This window comes from Rhinatrema bivittatum, chromosome 15 (assembly GCF_901001135.1).
Source record: "Rhinatrema bivittatum chromosome 15, aRhiBiv1.1, whole genome shotgun sequence".
In the NCBI taxonomy this organism is placed as follows: Eukaryota; Metazoa; Chordata; class Amphibia; order Gymnophiona; family Rhinatrematidae; genus Rhinatrema; species Rhinatrema bivittatum.
Window position 1 is genome coordinate 75,585,098 of NC_042629.1, and position 22,302 is coordinate 75,607,399.

A 22,302-nucleotide genomic window follows, 5' to 3' on the forward strand; every position below is an offset into this window, starting at 1 on the left:
TGAGACATTGATGCACTGTACACAACACCTGGAGTTACACAGATGCAATGTACACAACACGTAGGGTTTCTGAGACATTGATGCATTGTACACAACACCTGGAGTTACACAGATGCAATTAACACAACACGTAGGGTTTCTGAGACATTGATGCACTGTACACAACACCTGGAGTTACACATGCAATGAACACAACACGTAGGGTTACTGAGACATTGATACATTGTACACAACACCTGGAGTTACACAGATGCAATGTACACAACACGTAGGGTTTCTGAGACATTGATGCACTGTACACAACACCTGGAGTTACACAGATGCAATGTACACAACACATAGGGTTTCTGAGACATTGATGCACTGTACACAACACCTGGAGTTACACAGATGCAATGTACACAACACGTAGGGTTTCTGAGACATTGATACATTGTACACAACACCTGGAGTTACACAGATGCAATTAACACAACACGTAGGGTTTCTGAGACATTGATGCACTGTACACAACACCTGGAGTTACACATGCAATGAACACAACACGTAGGGTTACTGAGACATTGATGCATTGTACACAACACCTGGAGTTACACAGATGCAATGTACACAACACGTAGGGTTTCTGAGACATTGATGCACTGTACACAACACCTGGAGTTACACAGATGCAATGCACACAACACATAGGGTTTCTGAGACATTGATGCACTGTACACAACACCTGGAGTTACACAGATGCAATGTACACAACACATAGGGTTTCTGAGACATTGATGCACTGTACACAACACCTGGAGTTACACAGATGCACTGAAACGAACACGTAGGGTTTCTGAGACATTGATGCACTGTACACAACACCTGGAGTTACACAGATGCAATGTACACAACACATAGGGTTTCTGAGACATTGATGCACTGTACACAACACCTGGAGTTACACAGATGCACTGAAACGAACACGTAGGGTTACTGAGACATTGATGCACTGTACACAACACCTGGAGTTACACATGCAATGAACACAACACGTAGGGTTACTGAGACATTGATGCATTGTACACAACACCTGGAGTTACACAGATGCAATGTACACAACACATAGGGTTTCTGAGACATTGATGCACTGTACACAACACCTGGAGTTACACAGATGCAATGTACACAACACGTAGGGTTTCTGAGACATTGATGCACTGTACACAACACCTGGAGTTACACATGCAATGAACACAACACGTAGGGTTTCTGTGACATTGATGCATTGTACACAACACCTGGAGTTACTCAGATGCAATGTACACAACACATAGGGTTTCTGAGACATTGATGCACTGTACACAACACCTGGAGTTACACAGATGCAATGTACACAACACGTAGGGTTTCTGAGACATTGATGCACTGTACACAACACCTGGAGTTACACAGATGCAATGTACACAACACATAGGGTTTCTGAGACATTGATGCACTGTACACAACACCTGGAGTTACACAGATGCACTGAAACGAACACGTAGGGTTACTGAGACATTGATGCACTGTACACAACACCTGGAGTTACACATGCAATGAACACAACACGTAGGGTTTCTGAGACATTGATGCATTGTACACAACACCTGGAGTTACACATGCAATGAACACAACACGTAGGGTTACTGAGACATTGATGCACTGTACACAACACCTGGAGTTACACATGCAATGAACACAACACATAGGGTTTCTGAGACATTGATGCACTGTACACAACACCTGGAGTTACACATGCAATGTACACAACACATAGGGTTTCTGAGACATTGATGCACTGTACACAACACCTGGAGTTACACAGATGCAATGTACACAACACGTAGGGTTTCTGAGACATTGATGCACTGTACACAACACCTGGAGTTACACAGATGCAATGTACACAACACATAGGGTTTCTGAGACATTGATGCACTGTACACAACACCTGGAGTTACACAGATGCAATGTACACAACACATAGGGTTTCTGAGACATTGATGCACTGTACACAACACCTGGAGTTACACAGATGCAATGTACACAACACATAGGGTTTCTGAGACATTGATGCACTGTACACAACACCTGGAGTTACACAGATGCAATGTACACAACACGTAGGGTTTCTGAGACATTGATGCACTGTACACAACACCTGGAGTTACACAGATGCAATGTACACAACACATAGGGTTTCTGAGACATTGATGCACTGTACACAACACCTGGAGTTACACAGATGCACTGAAACGAACACGTAGGGTTTCTGAGACATTGATGCACTGTACACAACACCTGGAGTTACACAGATGCAATGTACACAACACGTAGGGTTTCTGAGACATTGATGCACTGTGCACAACACCTGGAGTTACACAGATGCAATGTACACAACACGTAGGGTTTCTGAGACATTGATGCACTGTGCACAACACCTGGAGTTACACAGATGCAATGTACACAACACGTAGGGTTTCTGAGACATTGATGCACTGTGCACAACACCTGGAGTTACACAGATGCAATGTACACAACACGTAGGGTTTCTGAGACATTGATGCACTGTGCACAACACCTGGAGTTACACAGATGCAATGTACACAACACGTAGGGTTACTGAGACATTGATACATTGTACACAACACCTGGAGTTACACAGATGCAATGTACACAACACGTAGGGTTTCTGAGACATTGATGCACTGTACACAACACCTGGAGTTACACAGATGCACTGAAGCGAACACGTAGGGTTTCTGAGACATTGATGCATTGTAACACAACACCTGGAGTTACACAGATGCAATGTACACAACACGTAGGGTTTCTGAGACATTGATGCATTGTACACAACACCTGGAGTTACACAGATGCAATGAACACAACACGTAGGGTTTCTGAGACATTGATGCATTGTACACAACACCTGGAGTTACACAGATGCAATGTACACAACACGTAGGGTTTCTGAGACATTGATGCATTGTACACAACACCTGGAGTTACACAGATGCAATGTACACAACACGTAGGGTTTCTGAGACATTGATGCACTGTACACAACACCTGGAGTTACACAGATGCAATGTACACAACACATAGGGTTTCTGAGACATTGATGCACTGTACACAACACCTGGAGTTACACAGATGCACTGAAACGAACACGTAGGGTTTCTGAGACATTGATGCACTGTACACAACACCTGGAGTTACACAGATGCAATGTACACAACACGTAGGGTTTCTGAGACATTGATGCACTGTGCACAACACCTGGAGTTACACAGATGCAATGTACACAACACGTAGGGTTTCTGAGACATTGATGCACTGTGCACAACACCTGGAGTTACACAGATGCAATGTACACAACACGTAGGGTTTCTGAGACATTGATGCACTGTACACAACACCTGGAGTTACACAGATGCAATGTACACAACACGTAGGGTTTCTGAGACATTGATGCACTGTGCACAACACCTGGAGTTACACAGATGCAATGTACACAACACGTAGGGTTACTGAGACATTGATACATTGTACACAACACCTGGAGTTACACAGATGCAATGTACACAACACGTAGGGTTTCTGAGACATTGATGCACTGTACACAACACCTGGAGTTACACAGATGCACTGAAGCGAACACGTAGGGTTTCTGAGACATTGATGCATTGTACACAACACCTGGAGTTACACAGATGCAATGTACACAACACGTAGGGTTTCTGAGACATTGATGCATTGTACACAACACCTGGAGTTACACAGATGCAATGAACACAACACGTAGGGTTTCTGAGACATTGATGCATTGTACACAACACCTGGAGTTACACAGATGCAATGTACACAACACGTAGGGTTTCTGAGACATTGATGCATTGTACACAACACCTGGAGTTACACAGATGCAATGTACACAACACGTAGGGTTTCTGAGACATTGATGCACTGTACACAACACCTGGAGTTACACAGATGCAATGTACACAACACGTAGGGTTTCTGAGACATTGATGCACTGTACACAACACCTGGAGTTACACAGATGCAATGTACACAACACGTAGGGTTTCTGAGACATTGATGCACTGTACACAACACCTGGAGTTACACAGATGCACTGAAGCGAACACGTAGGGTTTCTGAGACATTGATGCATTGTACACAACACCTGGAGTTACACAGATGCAATGTACACAACACGTAGGGTTTCTGAGACATTGATGCATTGTACACAACACCTGGAGTTACACAGATGCAATGAACACAACACGTAGGGTTTCTGAGACATTGATGCATTGTACACAACACCTGGAGTTACACAGATGCAATGTACACAACACGTAGGGTTTCTGAGACATTGATGCACTGTACACAACACCTGGAGTTACACAGATGCAATGTACACAACACATAGGGTTTCTGAGACATTGATGCATTGTACACAACACCTGGAGTTACACAGATGCAATGTACACAACACGTAGGGTTTCTGAGACATTGATGCACTGTACACAACACCTGGAGTTACACAGATGCAATGTACACAACACGTAGGGTTACTGAGACATTGATGCACTGTACACAACACCTGGAGTTACACAGATGCACTGAAGCGAACACGTAGGGTTTCTGAGACATTGATGCACTGTACACAACACCTGGAGTTACACAGATGCAATGTACACAACACGTAGGGTTTCTGAGACATTGATGCACTGTACACAACACCTGGAGTTACACAGATGCAATGAACACAACACGTAGGGTTTCTGAGACATTGATGCACTGTACACAACACCTGGAGTTACACAGATGCAATGTACACAACACGTAGGGTTTCTGAGACATTGATGCACTGTACACAACACCTGGAGTTACACAGATGCAATGTACACAACACATAGGGTTTCTGAGACATTGATGCATTGTACACAACACCTGGAGTTACACAGATGCAATGTACACAACACGTAGGGTTACTGAGACATTGATGCACTGTACACAACACCTGGAGTTACACAGATGCACTGAAGCGAACACGTAGGGTTTCTGAGACATTGATGCATTGTACACAACACCTGGAGTTACACAGATGCAATGTACACAACACGTAGGGTTTCTGAGACATTGATGCATTGTACACAACACCTGGAGTTACACAGATGCAATGAACACAACACGTAGGGTTTCTGAGACATTGATGCATTGTACACAACACCTGGAGTTACACAGATGCAATGTACACAACACGTAGGGTTTCTGAGACATTGATGCATTGTACACAACACCTGGAGTTACACAGATGCAATGTACACAACACGTAGGGTTTCTGAGACATTGATGCACTGTACACAACACCTGGAGTTACACAGATGCAATGTACACAACACGTAGGGTTTCTGAGACATTGATGCACTGTACACAACACCTGGAGTTACACAGATGCAATGTACACAACACGTAGGGTTTCTGAGACATTGATGCACTGTACACAACACCTGGAGTTACACAGATGCACTGAAGCGAACACGTAGGGTTTCTGAGACATTGATGCATTGTACACAACACCTGGAGTTACACAGATGCAATGTACACAACACGTAGGGTTTCTGAGACATTGATGCATTGTACACAACACCTGGAGTTACACAGATGCAATGAACACAACACGTAGGGTTTCTGAGACATTGATGCATTGTACACAACACCTGGAGTTACACAGATGCAATGTACACAACACGTAGGGTTTCTGAGACATTGATGCACTGTACACAACACCTGGAGTTACACAGATGCAATGTACACAACACGTAGGGTTACTGAGACATTGATGCACTGTACACAACACCTGGAGTTACACAGATGCAATGTACACAACACGTAGGGTTACTGAGACATTGATGCACTGTACACAACACCTGGAGTTACACAGATGCAATGTACACAACACGTAGGGTTACTGAGACATTGATGCACTGTACACAACACCTGGAGTTACACAGATGCAATGTACACAACACGTAGCGTCATGGAGATGCTGAGGCTCCTTAGGGAGTCACATGGGCCCTGTGCTTTCTGCCATTCCTGACTTGATTTTTCTGCCCCGCACAGCTGCCACACTGGAGCGAAAGTTTCGTAGGGACTCTCTCTTCTGCCCAGACGAGCTTGACTCCCTGTTCTCTTACTTTGACACTGGCTCAGGACCACGTAGTAAGTAGCAGCAGCTGATTCCCCCCCTGCCTGACCCTTCACCCCTACTTTTTGCTTTCCAGGAATGACCGTCCCCGACCTGCTGGACTTGTGGAACAGTAGCCATGTGCCCAGGAAATTCTGTGAGCCCTGCTTATTGGGAGGGGGGGGGGGGCATTATTTGCATCAATCCTGCCCCAGGTTGTATGCCTGACTCTGCCCCTCCCTTGCCACAGACCGTAGTGTTCTCTTCATCGTTCTCTGCCTCGTGGGAAGGCCTCGTTCGTGTCTGGCCAGGCTGACGTCTCAGCTGCCGGGCACTTGCTCTTGTTTTCCTGACGATTTCACGCCCCCCCTCACATGCCATCCACCTTCCTCTTAGGTGCCAGCCAGAGCCCGGCGCAGCGCCCCCCGCCAGTGGGGCCATGGACTGGCAGTAGCAACGGCCTCGGAGGGAGCGGGTTCCTGTCCCTCCCGGCCGGAGGTAAGGTGGGCCTCCAGCGGAGGAAGGGAGGGAGGATCAGGGAAAGCACTGGGGGGGGGGGGGGGGGGAGCCGGCAGCATGAACGCTTCTAGGACCCGCATCAACTCTGGAGCAAGGGGGATTCTGTGCAGAGACCCTTGTGAGCCGGAGAGCTCAGGCTTGACATCCGTGCCCCGTCCACAAGAACCCAGGGAAGGCAGTGAGTGCTGGCACTTCTTGTAGTGCAAAGGTGTAGGTGTAGCAATGTCTCCCGCCGTCATCCTTTAAGGACAGACTTGTACACCCCCAGTGCAGTTATACCGAAGGGGCAGAGTAAGAGACCTTGTGCCCTCTGTACAGAGGCGTCCCCATCATGGCGGTGTTTCTCCTCCAGGTAAAGGCAACGCTGGGACCTGAAGGCATGGCCTCAGTGAGAAGGGCTTCCAGTAAATCGGTCGCTCCATGCCTGCCGTGTGCCTCCTGCACCTTACACTGGGCTCCTTCCCAGCCCACCAGCCTGAGGAGCGCGCTCGCAGAATGCAGCCCCAGAAAGGTCCTAGCAGTGAGCACATGGGGGCTGCTAGACCCAGCTTCCTGTGCACTGGATGTGTCACTTCCTTTCTGCTTTCCTCACTGAGCAGAGCAGTAGATACCTTTCATTGATCCCTGCCGCTTTACTCCAAGATCTCTGTGAAACCAGTATTTGGTGCTGACCACCTTCACCCCTCACGTTCTCCTGTTATGGGGGTACAGGTCCCGCTGGGTATCCAGGATTCTGGGTATCTGAGCAGTCTCTGATGTGAATGGTCATCCAGCTCCTGATGTGCGCGCTTTCTCCTTCTCGCTGTACTAAAATCCCCCTCGTTTGTCTCCTCTTGGTCCTGCAGGTTTGAGCAATGACAGTGGGCTGGGTGGGAGTACAGATGGCAGCACTGATATCCTGGTGTTTGGATCCGTAGTGGACAGCGTTACGGAGGAAGGTGAGTGTGGCACATGGGTGACTGCCTGACCCCTGAGTGGCACAGCCTTGGCTCAATGTGTATCTAGGGGAGGCTAATATTCAACCATGGGGAGCCCGACGACGTTAGCCAGATAAACATACTAAATATACCTGGCTGTCTCAAATTTAGCTAGATAAGTGTAACCTGGCTACTTTTAAGATCAACTCGTCACACAACCAGACATCCAGAAAAGTTATCTGGGTAACACTGATTATTGGCATTATCCAGCTAACTTATCCTTGCTGTGTACACAACTCTGCCAATGCACCTCGTTCCTGCCCTACACCAGGACTAAGTTGCATTGGCAGTTCCAGTACAGGTCCCCCCCCCCCACACACACACACACATCTGTCTCTCTGACATGTGAGAGGTGAATGCACGTCTTCTGCCAGGCACACACAATACATGAATACGCTGTGTGAACCAGCACTCCTGAGGGCAGCCAGAGTCTGTTCTTGCCCAGCACATGTCTTCCTAGTGTCCTTATTGTCACTGGCTTGTTGCTCCTCTCTCAGAGTGTGAAGTCTCGGAGGAGTCCAGCGGAGAAGCTGAGATTGAGCAGGAGGCCTCTGACTCTGAAGATCTGAGGCAGCTGCATCCAGGGCTACTGGTCTACAAGGCATCGCGGGCACGCAACCTGCCAGTGATGGCTCAGGCCCTGGCACATGGTGCTGACGTCAACTGGGTGAATGACGAGGATGAAAACAAGACCCCATTGATTCAAGCTGTGATGGGGGTGAGTGCACGCCTGCTGGAGGAGATGATTGGCACTATATCATATAATTGTCATATACATAAAGCTCATCTTTTACCTTTAGAGAATATCATCCTCCAACGTGTTCCTTCCTGTTAAGAAACCCATTGGAGGAGGGAGTGGATGCACTCCCACCTCAGGAGGGAGAGCCAATGACTGCCACTACTGCAGTGACCTCTGCAGACTTTCGGGGACGCTCCTAGGAGATGTCCCTTTAGCTCTGAGGCCAGTGAGGGTCCACTGAGCCATCTAGCCATGCTGTCTGGAGAGCAAGGGGAGGACAAAGATGGCAGGATTAACGAGAGAGAATATTTTAAAATCATTTTAATGGACACAATTAGTCAGGGCTTCTTCCCATCCCCTCTCCCTGCTCTTTGGGATTCAAGGTGGGATTCCCACTCCTCTTCCCCCCCCCCCCCCAAACTCTAACTACATCAGACCTAAGATCTGCCCTAAGATCAGCTCCAAGGGATGGAACGTGATGGGTAAGGGTTAGATGGGCCTCCATGGGATGAACGTGATGGGTGAGGGTTAGACGGGGCTCCATGGGATGATGGGTGAGGGTTAGACGGGGCTCCATGGGATGGAGCGTGATGGGTGAGGGTTAGACGGGGCTCCTTGGGATGGAGCGTGATGGGTGAGGGTTAGACGGGGCTCCATGGGATGGAGCGTGATGGGTGAGGGTTATACGGGGCTCCATGGGATGGAACAGAAGCATTGAGTTTTACCTCTTTCTTTCCTATCAGGGTTCTTTGATAGCCTGTGAGTTTTTACTCCAGAATGGTGCAGACGTGAATCAAATCGATATCCGAGGTCGTGCTCCTCTCCACCACGCTACATATCTTGGGCACACAGGGTAAGAATGCTTCTGTCCTCCACACATTATACACATGAAATAAGGGTGCTGATGGGCAGGGGGTGGCAGACATGCCATTTTATTCACCAGGGAGGAAGGCAATGAGATGAGGAAGGTAAAGTTTGACCAATGTCTCAGTCTGGGGATAAAGGGACCTGGGAGAGGACTTGCACATTACTGGGCCAGCTCCTCTTCTATGTCTGTCATATGTCTGTCCTTTACAGCCAGGTCTGCCTGTTCCTGAAGCGAGGCGCCAATCAGCATGCGATCGACGAAGACGGGCAGGACCCTCTGAGCATCGCAGTGCAGGCCGCCAATGCGGACATCGTAACCTTGTAAGTAGTGATACGTGGAACCCATCTGCCAACTGAAGTCATCACTTTGACACCGCTGACCTTTCCCGCCTGGATTATGAGCATGCCAACAATGAGGGCAAAATAAGACCTTGTAGCCTTGTAGGTGTGGGTCCCCAGGGGAACAGAAAAATGTGAGATATATATTCATATGCAAACACAGAAGATTATATGTCCCCTCCAGTCTGCCCATCCACATCTACTCAGCTGTGGAATCCCTCCCTCTCCCTCTGAGATCCTCTTACACTTTCTTGAATTCAGATACTGTCCCTGTCTGGGAGGCCGTTCCACACATCCACCACCCTCGCTGTAAAGAAATATTTCCCCAGATTTCACCCTCATCCTATGACTCCTCGTTCTAGGGCCCCCTTTCCATTGTAAGAGGCTCCGCTCCTGTGCATGGAAACCTTTGAGAGATTTGAATGTCTCTCTCATATCTCCCTAATCTCGCTTTTCCTCCAGGGTGTACAAGTTTAGATCTTTGTCCCCGTAAGCTTTAAAATGAAGACCACTGACCACTTTAGCTGCTTCCATCTGGGACAACTCTTTAGTGCGGCCTCCAGAACTGGACGCAGTATTCCAGATGAGGTCTCGCCAAGAACTTACAGAAGTAATATCACCTTGTTCCTCTCCTTATTCACCCAAGCATCTTTCTGGCTTTTGCCATCATCTCTTCTACCTGTTTGGCCACTTTAAGATTATCAGATATGATCACCCCCAGATCCTGCTCTTGTTTTGTGCACAAAAGAACGTCACCCCTATACTGTACTGCTTTCTTGGGGTCTTCCAACCCAAGTTTTATTTATTTATTTATTTTATTCACAATAATTTATATTATATTAATAATAATAATGTACAACCCTGCAATAAAATCTTAGCTGCCAAACTCTAGTTCACGAGATCCCTCCTCGTGCTGTTCAAGAGATGGCTGCCCTGTTGCAGATGTTGCTGTCATCTGCAGAAAGACAAACCATTCTCGAGAGCCCTTCCACAACATCGTTTATTGTTAAAATGTTAAACAGAACGGGACTGAGCACTGATTTCGGTGGCACACCACTGGTAACTCCCTGTCCCCTTTCCTTAGATCAAACGCCATTTGTCATCTCTCACTCAAGCAGTTTCTAACCCAATCACTCACTTTGGGCCCAATAGCTAAGGCGCTCAGTTTGCTATAAAATGCTCATGCAGAACTGTGTCAAAGGCCTTGCGAAACGCAAGTGCATTGCAGCTACTGATCTACCCTGCTCTAAATCTCTGCTCACCCAATGAAAGAACTTGATCAGATCCGTCTGACGAGATTCAGCGCTGGTAAAACCGAGCTGCCTGGGATCCTGCAATCCATTGAACTCCTCTGTTTTAGCAGCGATTGCATTAGTTTGCTCACCACAGGGGTCAGACTGACCGGCCTGCAGCTCCCAGCCTCCTCCTTACTTCCACTTCCATGCACAGGAACCACATCCGCCCTTCCCAGTCCTCCGGGTCTGCTCCAGACTCTAACGAAGGATTGAAAAGGTCACCAGCGGAGCTGCCAGAACGTATCCCGTCTGGTCCAATCACTTTAACTGCTTTTAGTTTTGCTACGTCCTCGTGAGCACAGTGTCGTTTCCAAAAGGGGGGAAAGAAGGGAGAAGTGATGGTTGTTGGAGATTTTAATCTGCCGGATGTGGATTGGAGCCTCCCTTCTGCAGAATCTACGAGAAGTAGAGGGAGAGTGGATGCCCTGCAGGGGGCTCTGCTGAAACAAATGGTAATGGACCCACGAGGGAGGGTGCGATCCTCGATCTGGTGCTCACTAACAGGGATAAGGTCTCTAATGCCCGGGTGGGTGCCCACCTGACACCACTGACCATCAGGCAGTGTGGTTTGATATCACAAACAGGACACAGAGAAGTCACACGAAGACCCGAGCTTTGAACTTCAGAAATACGGACTTTGTCAAATGGGGACGAACTAGGAGAAAATGAGAGGTGGAACAACAGAGGCCAAACTAAAAGGAGCAATTACAAAGGCAACAAATCTGCATGTTAGAAAAGTAACCAAAAGTAAGAGAAATAAGAAACCGATCTGGTTCTCAAAGGAAGTGGCTGCAATAATAAAGGCAAAAAGAACAGCATTCAGGATGTATAAAGGATCCCAAAGGGAGGAACACAGGGAAGAAAACCTGGTGAAAGTGAGGGAGACGAAGAAAGAAATCAGGAAAGCAAAAGCTCAGGTGGAAGAAAGGACGGCCAAAGAGGAAAAGTGAGGTGAGAAACGTTTTACAGATAAAGGAGAAAGGCCTGAGGTGGTAAAGTGAAACTGAAAGGTGTGATGAGGAGCCCTGTGTGGAGAGAGACTTAGAAATAGTAAACAAATACTTCAGTTCAGTGTTCACTGAGAAGGACCATCACTTGTTATCAAGACTGCAGGGGGGTGGAGGAGACGAAACTCCTTTTACAGAAGAGGATGTCTGGGAAGAGCTAGGAAAGCTGAAAGTGGACAAGGCCATGTGGCCTGATGAGGTTCATCCCAGGATACTGAGGGAGCTCAGAGATGTGCTGGTGGGACCGCTGTGTGACCTGTCCAATAGATCCCTGGAGACAGGAGACGTGCGATGGTGGTGATCCTGCTTCACAAGAGCGGGAGCAGAGAGGAGATTGGAAACCACAGGCCGGTTAGCCTCACCTCGGTGGTGGGAAAATTAATGGAGACTCTGCTGAAGGAAAGGATAGTGACCTATCTACAGGCAGGAGGATTGCTTGTCCCGAAGCAGCATGGATTCATCAGGGGAAGGTCTTGTCAGAGACATCAGATTGATTTTTTTGATTGGGTGGCGAGAGAATTGGATCCAGGAAGAGCGCTCGATGTGATCTACTTGGATTTCAGCAAAGCTTTTGATACGGCCCTGCATAGGAGGCTCGTGAATAAAATGAGAAGCTTGGGAGTGAGCACCAAGGTGGTGACGTGGGATTACAAACTGGTTGATGGATATAAGGCCGCGTGTGAATGTAAATGGAACCTGCTCTGAGGAGAGAGCGGTGTTAAGCAGAGTGCCACAGGGATCGGCACTGGGCCTGGTCCTGTTCAATTTATTTATTTATTTATTTAAGTTTTTTTTATATACCAACATTCAAGACGATAGTCCCATCATGCAGGTTCACAAGAAACAGGGGTGCAATTAAAATAAACTTTACAATTTCTTTTCAATATCCTTGTGAGCGACATTGTGGAAGGGATATAAGGAAAAGTTTGCCTTTTTGTGGATGACACCAAGATCTGCAACAGAGTGGACCTGCCTGAAGGAGCAGAGAGAAAGAAAAGTGATTTAAGGAAACGCAAAGGTTTAGGAACTGGGATTCATTGCCAAGAAATGCAGAGTCAGGCATCTGGGGTGTGGTGGATCCAAAAGAGCTTTATGTGATGGCGGTGAAAGACTGATGTGCACGGACCCAGAAAGGGACCTTGGGGTGATAGTGTCTGGCGATCTGAAGACGGTGAAGCAATGTGACAAGGCGATAGCTAAAGCCAGAAGAATGCTGGGCTGCACAGAGAGAGAAATAACCAGCGGAAAGAGGAGGTGATAATCCCCTTGTACAGGGCCTTGGTGAGGCCTCACCTGGAGTACTGGGTTCAGTTCTGGAGACCGCATCTCAAAAAGGAGACAGAGACAGGATGGAGGTGGCCCAGAGAAGGGCGACCAAAATGGTGTGGGGTCTCCATCCAATGACTTATGAGGAGAGACTGAAGGATGTGAATATGTATAACCCTGGAGGAGGGGAGGAGCAGGGGAGATAAGACACAGACCTTCAGATACCTGAAAGGTTTGAATAATGCACAATCGACAAACCTTCTCCGTTGGAAAGAAATCAGTAGAACTAAGGATCACGAAATGAAACTCCAGGGAGGACGACTCAGAACCAACGTCAGGAAATATTTCTTCATGGAGAGGGTGGTGGATGCCTGCAATGCCCTTCCGAAGGAGGAGGTGAAAACAAAAACAGTGAAAGATTTCAAAGGGGCATGGGATAAACACTGAGGATCTCTTAAGGTTAGAGGATGGGAATGAAGAAAAGAGTGCATAGGGTAACTTGCTGGTTTGGCTGTTGCTACCCTTAACCAATAAGTCTTGAATCTGTTGATGCAACTCCATCACTGCTCTCTGCTTCAACGGCAGTAGGAAAAGGGGAATTGGATTCAGGGCCCCGACGTTTACGGTTTGGAGAACAAATAAACATGGGGGTAACTAGCTGATGTGGCGCCTGAAACTTTGATGCAACTCCAACATTGCTCTCTGCTTTCACGGCAACGGTTAAGGGAAATTGATTTCAAACAGCATCCAAGGGTCCTGACGTTTATGGTCTGGGAAGCTGATAAGCACGGGGGTAACCTGCACAGTGCGGCAGATACTGGCATAGGCTTGCTGGGCAGACTGGGTGGATCATTTGGACCTTTTCTGCCGTTATTTCTATGTTTCTGTGTCTAATTTGCTTGGGTTTCTATTTGTGGTTGATTTCCAAGCCTTTCCTCGGTGAGCACTGAGCAGCCTTCACCTCCCTATTCCATCTCTTATCACTAAGAGTCTTCTCCCCCGGTCGCTTTCTTCCATTGCAGCGCAGCTTTTCCAGATACTCTCGCCCGTCTTCACCTTCTACTTTAGGAACACTAAGATTTGTTCTTACTTTTCCAGCTACTTCTTTTCAAAACCATTGCGGACTCTTTCCCTCTTCCCTGTATTTATTTATTTAACAGATGTTCAGCTTTGGTTACCTGATCTCCTTTCAGTTTGGTGCCTTCCCCTAGCTTTAATGACTGCTTGAGGTCGTCCTAACAAAGTCAGTCTTCCTGACGTCCTGGGCCCTCAGCTCCGAAGGCATCACTGGATCTCCTGTGCTCCAGAGCACCGAGGAGAGCCGAATCGCTCCCTCCCGCTCTGCATGCAAACTCTCACCCCAGTAGGAGGCGCCGTGCGGGAACTCCCGGCGAGCCCCTCCCTCATGCTGTCCCTCCCCTTTTCTCTTCGCAGGTTACGTCTGGCCCGAATGAACGAAGAGATGCGGGAAGCCGAAGGCCCCTTGGGACAGCCAGGTCACTATCCTAGCAGCAGCCCCACCGAGCAGCAGTACAGGAAGTGCATTCAGGAGTTTATCAGCATGAGCATAGACGAGTGCTGAGCCCCTCTCCCTCCTGGCTGGGGGAGGGCCGGGGCAGCTTCCATCACCTGCCCTCGCAGGGGAGCAGGTGCTCGGGTCACTGCGCAGAGCTCATGGTGGGTGAGGGTCTGAGCAGCCTCCCCAGGAGGAAACAGCTAGGGGGGGCAGGTTCAGAGAGATTTTCTTACCCCACCCCTCCCCTCTCTCTCTGCCAGTTGACTCCACCGTTTCCCCAGCACATTGATCTGAGCCTGGTTTGCCTCAGTGCCTGCAGGGAGATGTAGTTGTAGCTTTCCTTAGGGAGATCAGAAGGACACGTTCACGAACGCACTGGGGCAAAACCAGCACCGGCTCAGCCTTTTTTGTAAAAAAAAAAAAAAAAAAATGGAGTCAACTGACAATGCGACTTGTGAGCAGGCTGCCCAGTGCCCCCGTGGTGCTGTAAGTGGCATGGGCTACTCACACGAGGAGAGGGGAGGGGGAGGGATTCGTGCTGCAGACGTCTGCAGGTGAACTCTGCTAGAGGAAGGGCGCGTGAGGAGGCAGCCGAACTCTCTGAATCGGGCAGAGACCCCCATCCAAGCCATAGAACCAGCCTTCGGGAGGGAAGCCATAGCTTGCAGCTCTCTCTCCAGGCCTCCCCCGACCCCTGAGTGCGGGCCTGCTGTGCTCTGCCACCGGCCCCTGGTGCCCGGCGGGAGCGTCTCCAGGCGCGAGCCCCAGCTTGCTGTGCTCCCGCGGTTATGTTGAGTGTCCCAGGTCGCATGAGTTTCAAGCACTTTGTTGTTAGTGAGGGGATGTATATAGAGGCCCATTCCTCAGGATTGCAGGAAGGAGACCAGAAAGCAGTCCTCTTGCCAGGGGCCGTGCTCACTGCCCCGTGTCACCGACCTCTCCTGCACCTCCAGGTCTCCAGCCCGTAGCTGTCAGCCACTCTCCAGCCTTCGTCTCAGAGGTCTGTGGCGGGTAATTTGCTTTTTTTCCTCAGAAGGAAAAGCAGCGTCCTGCCCACCACCAGTCCCATAATGCTTTGGACTGGCTAGGGAGGGTAATCTGGGACTTGGTGGTAACTGGACAGGGCAGGCCAGCTGCGGGATGGTAGAAACCCTCCCACTTCCATGCACTGTGTCTCCTCCCTGTTTAATCCGGAGTCAGTCTGCTTACCCCCAGTTCCTGGCTGGGATGGGGAGTGCTCTCCCTTGCTGTTCCCTATTTAAATTTAGCATGGATGTCCCGACATTTCACCCCTACCTCTTTCGTGTTTGTATCTCCTGGGGAGCCTTCGTCTTCACCCCATTCCCAGCTTCTCCTGTGGTGCACTGGGTGCACCAGGCTGAGCCGGTCCTGGCTTTATCCCCCCTCCCCCGGGGCATCGGTGCACCTGTACCTAATGCCACAGAAGCAGGGAGGCGAGGACCTGATGTGTGGGCAGGAACAGGAAAGCCCGGCGGATCCGGGATGTGGTATCGGTACTGTCTTTGGGTCTCACGTAGAAAGCAACTTTAGGCACTTTTCCCATGCAGTATTTTGGGGGATTTTTTTACCTGTTCTTTTGTTCTGGGGTTTACGTGCCGTCTTTTTTTAATGGTGAACGTGTTTTTAAATATTTAATTTATTGCCACTCTGCCACGTGGGAAAGTGCAATGAGCTGTTTTGTCCCTGCGGTGAATCCGTACGTAGAAGCAAGGCCAGGTTTTATATGGGGGGTGGGCCTTTAAATTGTGTCTTTGTGTTCCTGCCTAGGAGCCTGGGCATGAAATGCCTTGAAATCTTATTTAAAAATAGCAGGGAAGGGGGGAATGCAAAAGGAAAGAAAATAGCCCTAACGATTCTCTAGGATCAAAGGCTAATTGTTAAAACTGAATCTTCTGGCTGCGTTGTACATAATTTTCATTTTGATTGGTGAATGTATATCAATTATTTTTCCTGGAAACCAAAACAATCTTAATGTTTCTTTCCAGGGAAACTGCAGACAATGAATTGCTGTAATGTTTCCTTGTTTCTGTATTGTACAATCCTACTTAAAACGTTTACTACCAACATTCTCACTCTCTCCTGGTCTTTCTTTCCGCACTTCCTCTTCCTTGTTTCGCTTTAAGTTAAAGGGGGCAGAGGGTTGCACAGGGCAGTGGCGTAGGGTCCAGGCTGGCAGGAGAATCCGCTTGGTCTGGGCAGCGCTGGTCAATCCCTTTCTGTCTGGAAATGTGCCACCCGTGTCATGTGCGCCTCACGCTGTGCAAGGCGTGTCGTGTGTGTGTGTGTGTGTGTGTGTGTGTGTGTGTGTGTGTCACTGCGTGCCTGGGGTTCCTCAGGGCGCCGTGCACACATCTGGGAGCAGAGATGAAATCGATCCCATTTGTCTGCTGAGTAGAACTGTTTTCATGTAACGACGCAATAGCGTTTGATGAGCCATTCCAGGAACAAGCCAGCACTGCAGCGGAAGGGCCTTATCCAGTGCTGATTCAGTGGCCTTCCGCTGCTTACGATTTGTACGTTGCAGGTGCACTGGAATAACTCTGTGCTGCAGGCTTTATACTGTTCATCTTATGTCAGGTCATGCCTGCATCAACAGGAGGTTCCTGTTACATGGTGAAGGTGCAGGACAGGCTCATACGTGCACGCACTAGAAATGCTGCAAAAGTGTGCACGTGTGAAAGGCTGCGGGAGCACAGGTGCTCTGGGCACTAGCTTTATCGCCTCACAGCAGGGGGACAAGGGACACAGGTCCACGAGAGCCATCAACGTGCCTTGGTTTCAGCATCACCAAACTATGCAAATTTAGGTGGCCCTCAGATCAGTTATAAGCAAATCTGTCTGCTGCATGTTCAGAATGGAGATCCTGAGAAAGCAGAGCCTAGATAGTACCGCTGTGTTCGCCATACCCCACACTTGGATGTGCCTCACGCTTCAGCAAGCTGAGAGGGCTCCGTGATTACAGCGAGGGAGCAGATGAGCTGAGCTGAGCTGTGCTCAGGCTGTGAAGGCAGCCTGATGTGCAGGGCTGCATTTAAAATGCTGGCACCACCGTGCTGCCTGGTGAGGCTCTGCTGGCAAGTAATCCAGGCTTCTCTTGGGCCTGAATAGTTGATGCTTGTGTTGCCTGTGCCTAAACCTAGGCCTGCTGATATGATCCGTACGGACACACACACTGGCAAGTAAGAGACGTTTGAACACGTGCAAAGGACAGCCCAGCACCGGGATTGTTCAAATGAGACAGCGTCTTCCTTCCTTAAGAGCTGCAGCTTCAAGATCTGCTCCCTAAGAGGAAGCAGCAACCTGGCTGCCTGAATTCCTCTCCCCTCGTTGCCAAGAGCCTCCTGTGTCCTTAGCCTTGGTAATTAATGAGGTTCAACATCCCTTCTGATTTTCCACCTCTTCCTATAGCCAGGCTCCCCCCTGTCTCACGTTCTCCTTGCTACTTTCAGGGTGTCACCCTGGTTTCCGGGCATCCTTAAAGTATGAATGCAATAATCCAGAAGGGGATGGACCATGCCACCTCCTCTGAGTGCTCTCTGCTTGCCCCTGCCAGACACAGCATGCTGGGATGCAGAAACCATTGGTCTGGCCCATTTTGGGAATTCTTCTGTTTTGAAGACTACAAAAGTGTTGAGAAAAAAAATATATCCAGTAATTGTTGAGAACAGTGACAAAACTGGTTTTGGGAGAAATTGTTATAATTATAATTATTGAGAGAGTTATGAAAAGTAAAAATCCAATCTCTAGTTGGAATTTAATAGGAATTTCCTCCTCTCTATCCGTTTTAATGTAAACCGATGTGATGTCCATACGAACTTCGGTATATAAAAGTTTTAAATAAATAAATAATAAATAAATGCTGCCCAGGATATGAAAGTCGCTTTTTTCAAAAAGCCGGCAGGGACATCTATCATCCGTGCTGCCTGCTAATCCTGGGCACAGTAATAGAGCAGGCTAGATGCCTTTGAAGATTGCTCTCTAAATGCTAAGCCTTACCATTCTGTGTCATTAGAAAACCCAGTGCAGCCTGGTGGCCACATGGCTATCTGCTAGTGGAAACTGATAGCCAGCTGAGCTTTGGCTCTCTGTCTCTCAGGCTGGGGCCCTGATGCAGGGAGAGGAGAGGGCCGCTCTGGTGCCCAGAGTGACACCTGCCAACTCCTATAAGCCATAGCAGGGGGAGGACTTGCAGTGCTGTAAATACGCTGAAGCATATTAACCCTTTGCCTGCCTGCTTTGCCAGTGCCCCGCTGTGATATGTCGTGCTCTTCTTGTCTGTACTGAGTATTGCTTACTGAAACTGCTTTTTCTGTGTGTCTTGATCTCTGTATGATCTCAGCTACTGCTATTTGTACCTCCTTGTTGTCTTATCTCTCCCTCTTGTAATAAAATCTGTCAGAAGCTCCTAATCTCTTCAGTTTGGCTGTTATTTTGGATGCTCTCTGTTTCCTACATTGACAGCAGTGTGCCTGGGGTATTACTCCCCACACTGTCATTCTGCGGAGCCCTCACACAATCCAACACTAGCACCCCTATCAACAATTAACGTGCAAAAGACAGGTAAAAATTGTCAGTTTAATATAATCTAGCTAAGAAGTATTAGCCATGTTTCTGTGGTTTATAGACTGATTAGGCAGTTTAACAGACCCATAGAGTGGGGCAGGACAAGGACCCTATCTCAGAAGCTAACAAGAGCTGGACCTGAATAGCACAGGGCCAGGAGAGCTGTCAATGTGCTGCAGGAAGTTGCATTGGTCAGTCAGTAGGGAGCACTCTACCAGTATGGAAGCATGGAGCGAGAAGGATGCCACCTAAACTCCTCTCTGCTCTGCCGACTTTAAAAATCTCACTAGAATGGGGATCTTCATTCATGCCCTTCCCAGAGACAGAACCCAACTGGTTTCAGAAATATTCTGCTCCAGCCTGAGGTGTCCATCACTTGTTAAATCAGCATGCAGCCTGGTACATAGGAATAAAATAAAAGATGTGTCCGTGACTGACAGACAAAACGTCGAGGAGTCAAAACCAGCAAACCACACTAACTGCAGGCAGGGAATGGCTCAGAAGCTAGCCTGGCTACTTCTTCCGGTCTCAGGCTCTGAGATGTGTGAATCCTGAAGCGTCATACTATTTGGAGGCTTTGCTTAGGGAGACCGACCATACAGACAGGGCACATGTTAATCATGCGATTAACACACGTAACATACTCAGTGCAATTTAAGAGCAAGATCCTTAGCCATAGAACAAGGGTTGGGTGGCGTGCCGGAGGTTGCAAGACGCAAGGCAACAGACACACAAAGGCCTTGAACTAGTGCACGTGTGAAACTTGTGAAGACTAAAGTCAGTCATCAAGGCCTCCACCTGCATTCGGAGTTCAGTTATCTTTAAGAACAGCAAAGAAAAACTCGCCAATCACATCTTCCTTGAAGCCTTGAGGACTGACGTTCTCCCTCACAAACTTCACATCTTTGTGGGTTCATTTCATTGAAAGCTGAGATAATCTGTAGATCAAGCAATATTAAGACTTCGTCGTTGTACAACTCAGATCCTGAATGTGATGGAGAATTCATTGAGTTGCTATTGTTTTACTCATGTTCTCAGCATGGGTTTGATATCCTGATTCACTTGCAAAATCAAATTTACTTCATAATAGAACTATAATTAATAAACTGGGGATGTGTGTCCTCTCGGTATATTGACCAGTTGTACAAAGTCCTTGTTTTCTTGGCAGTCAGTCAGATCCAAAGAAAGATTGCTTAGTTTGAGACCTACCAAGTGTAAATGGACAGTTCTAACTACCCAAAACAAAATTAAGAGACAGGATACACTTTCAAATGTTTGGTATTTTAGTCTGGAACCATTTAAACTTGGGTGTAGGAAGGCTGAAAAGAAGAGGTGATTAAATGGTAAGATCAGGGTGAGTCAGGCGGAAGGGGTTTTCACAAGGTGATCCGAAGGGTCCCCTTTAGAATGAGTCAGACTCAAAACACTGCTTGTCCGTGGAGGAAAGCAAGCTGACAGCTTTTCTCCATCCCTTGTCTCGCAGGTGATGCCACTTATCTGGATATCTTTCGAGAATTTTCCCACATGGCGTCCAACAATCCAGAGAAGCTGAACAGACGGAGCTTGCACTTCAGCCGCCCCTGCAGGTAGCAGCCAGCTGCTCTGCTGCATTTGGGACAGTCAGTAGTGCCTCCATGGCTTTCAGCTCTGGAAGGTGCATCACAAGCTATTGGGGGGTGGAGGGAGGGGAGTCTGCTGGACACCGCTGTGCTCTAAGTAACAAAGGCCTGGAGCTTTACTGATGGTAATTCTGAGAAACTACCTCCAGTAGAGAGAGAGAGTGTGTGTCTGTGTATCTCCAGCAGAGAGAGAGTGTGTATGTCTGTGTATCTCCAGCAGAGAGAGAGTGTGTGTGTCTGTGTATCTCCAGCAGAGAGAGAGTGTGTATGTCTGTGTATCTCCAGCAGAGAGAGTGTGTGTGTCTGTGTATATCCAGCAGAGAGTGTGTCTGTGTATCTCCAGCAGAGAGAGTGTGTGTGTCTGTGTATATCCAGCAGAGAGAGAGAGAGAGTGTGTCTGTCTGTGTATCTCCAGCAGAGAGAGAGAGAGTGTGTGTCTGTGTATCTCCAGCAGAGAGAGTGTGTGTGTCTGTGTATATCCAGCAGAGAGAGTGTGTCTGTCTGTGTATCTCCAGCAGAGAGAGAGTGTGTGTGTCTGTGTACCTCTGTGTCTGTGTATCTCCAGCAGTGTGTGTGCATGTGTATCTCCAGCAGATAGAGAGAGTGTGTGTGTCTGTGTTTCTCCAGCAGAGAGAGTGTGTGTGTCTGTGTATCTCCAGTGGAGACAGTGTGTGTGTCTGTGTATCTCCAGCAGAGAGAATGGGTGTGTCTGTGTATCTCCAGTGGAGACAGTGTGTGTGTCTGTGTATCTCCAGCAGAGAGTGTGTGTGTCTGTGTACCTCCAATAGAGAGAGAGAGTGTGTGTATCTGTGTATCTCCAGCAGACAGAGAGTGTGTGTGTCTGTGTATCTCCAGCAGAGAGAGAGAGTGTGTGTCTGTGTACCTCCAATAGAGAGAGTGTGTGTGTGTCTGTGTATCTCCAGCAGAGAGAGAGTGTGTGTCTGTGTACCTCTGTGTCTGTGTATCTCCAGCAGTGTGTGTGCATGTGTATCTCCAGCAGACAGAGAGTGTGTGTGTCTGTGTATCTCCAGCAGAGAGAGTGTGTGTCTGTGTACCTCCAATAGAGAGAGTGTGTGTGTCTGTGTATCTCCAGCAGAGAGAGAGAGTGTGTGTGTCTGTGTATCTCCAGCAGACAGAGAGTGTGTGTGTCTGTGAATCTCCAGCAGAGAGTGTGTGTGTCTGTGTACCTCCAATAGAGAGAGTGTGTGTGTCTGTGTATCTCCAGCAGACAGAGAGTGTGTGTGTCTGTGTACCTCCAGCAGAGAGTGTGTGTGTCTGTGTACCTCCAATAGCAGAGAGAGAGTGTGTATGTCTGTGTATCTCCAGATAGAAGAGAGTGTGTGTGTCTGTGTAC

General features: G+C 48.3%; 1 protein-coding gene and 2 long non-coding RNA genes across 7 annotated transcripts in view; 1 reads left to right on the forward strand and 2 right to left on the reverse strand.

The window, feature by feature from the left end:
* Positions 1-21,218, forward strand: part of ACAP3 (ArfGAP with coiled-coil, ankyrin repeat and PH domains 3) — a 100,988-nt gene extending 79,770 nt beyond the window's left edge. Inside the window, exons 19-26 of one of the 5 annotated variants that reach the window (XM_029578389.1) lie at positions 6,157-6,255; positions 6,617-6,718; positions 7,585-7,677; positions 8,214-8,434; positions 9,199-9,308; positions 9,533-9,643; positions 14,664-14,725; positions 20,813-21,218. In XM_029578389.1, coding sequence (XP_029434249.1) covers positions 6,157-6,255; positions 6,617-6,718; positions 7,585-7,677; positions 8,214-8,434; positions 9,199-9,308; positions 9,533-9,643; positions 14,664-14,725; positions 20,813-20,919 — 905 coding nt within the window. In that variant the 3' untranslated portion in view covers positions 20,920-21,218. Of the gene's footprint in view, positions 1-6,156; positions 6,256-6,616; positions 6,719-7,575; positions 7,678-8,213; positions 8,435-9,198; positions 9,309-9,532; positions 9,644-14,663; positions 16,833-20,812 lie in introns of those variants that run through there. The other 4 variants (XM_029578390.1, XM_029578391.1, XM_029578393.1 and 1 more) reach the window with 4 other exon arrangements.
* On the reverse strand, positions 2,678-3,686 carry LOC115076684. The gene is made up of 4 exons (XR_003852839.1): positions 3,654-3,686; positions 3,514-3,583; positions 3,094-3,163; positions 2,678-2,742 (listed from the first exon to the last, which is right to left on the reverse strand). It is a non-coding gene; the product is annotated as an uncharacterized LOC115076684 (long non-coding RNA).
* On the reverse strand, positions 4,068-4,666 carry LOC115076685. The gene is made up of 3 exons (XR_003852840.1): positions 4,634-4,666; positions 4,494-4,563; positions 4,068-4,143 (listed from the first exon to the last, which is right to left on the reverse strand). It is a non-coding gene; the product is annotated as an uncharacterized LOC115076685 (long non-coding RNA).
* Positions 21,219-22,302: the final 1,084 nt, after the last annotated feature.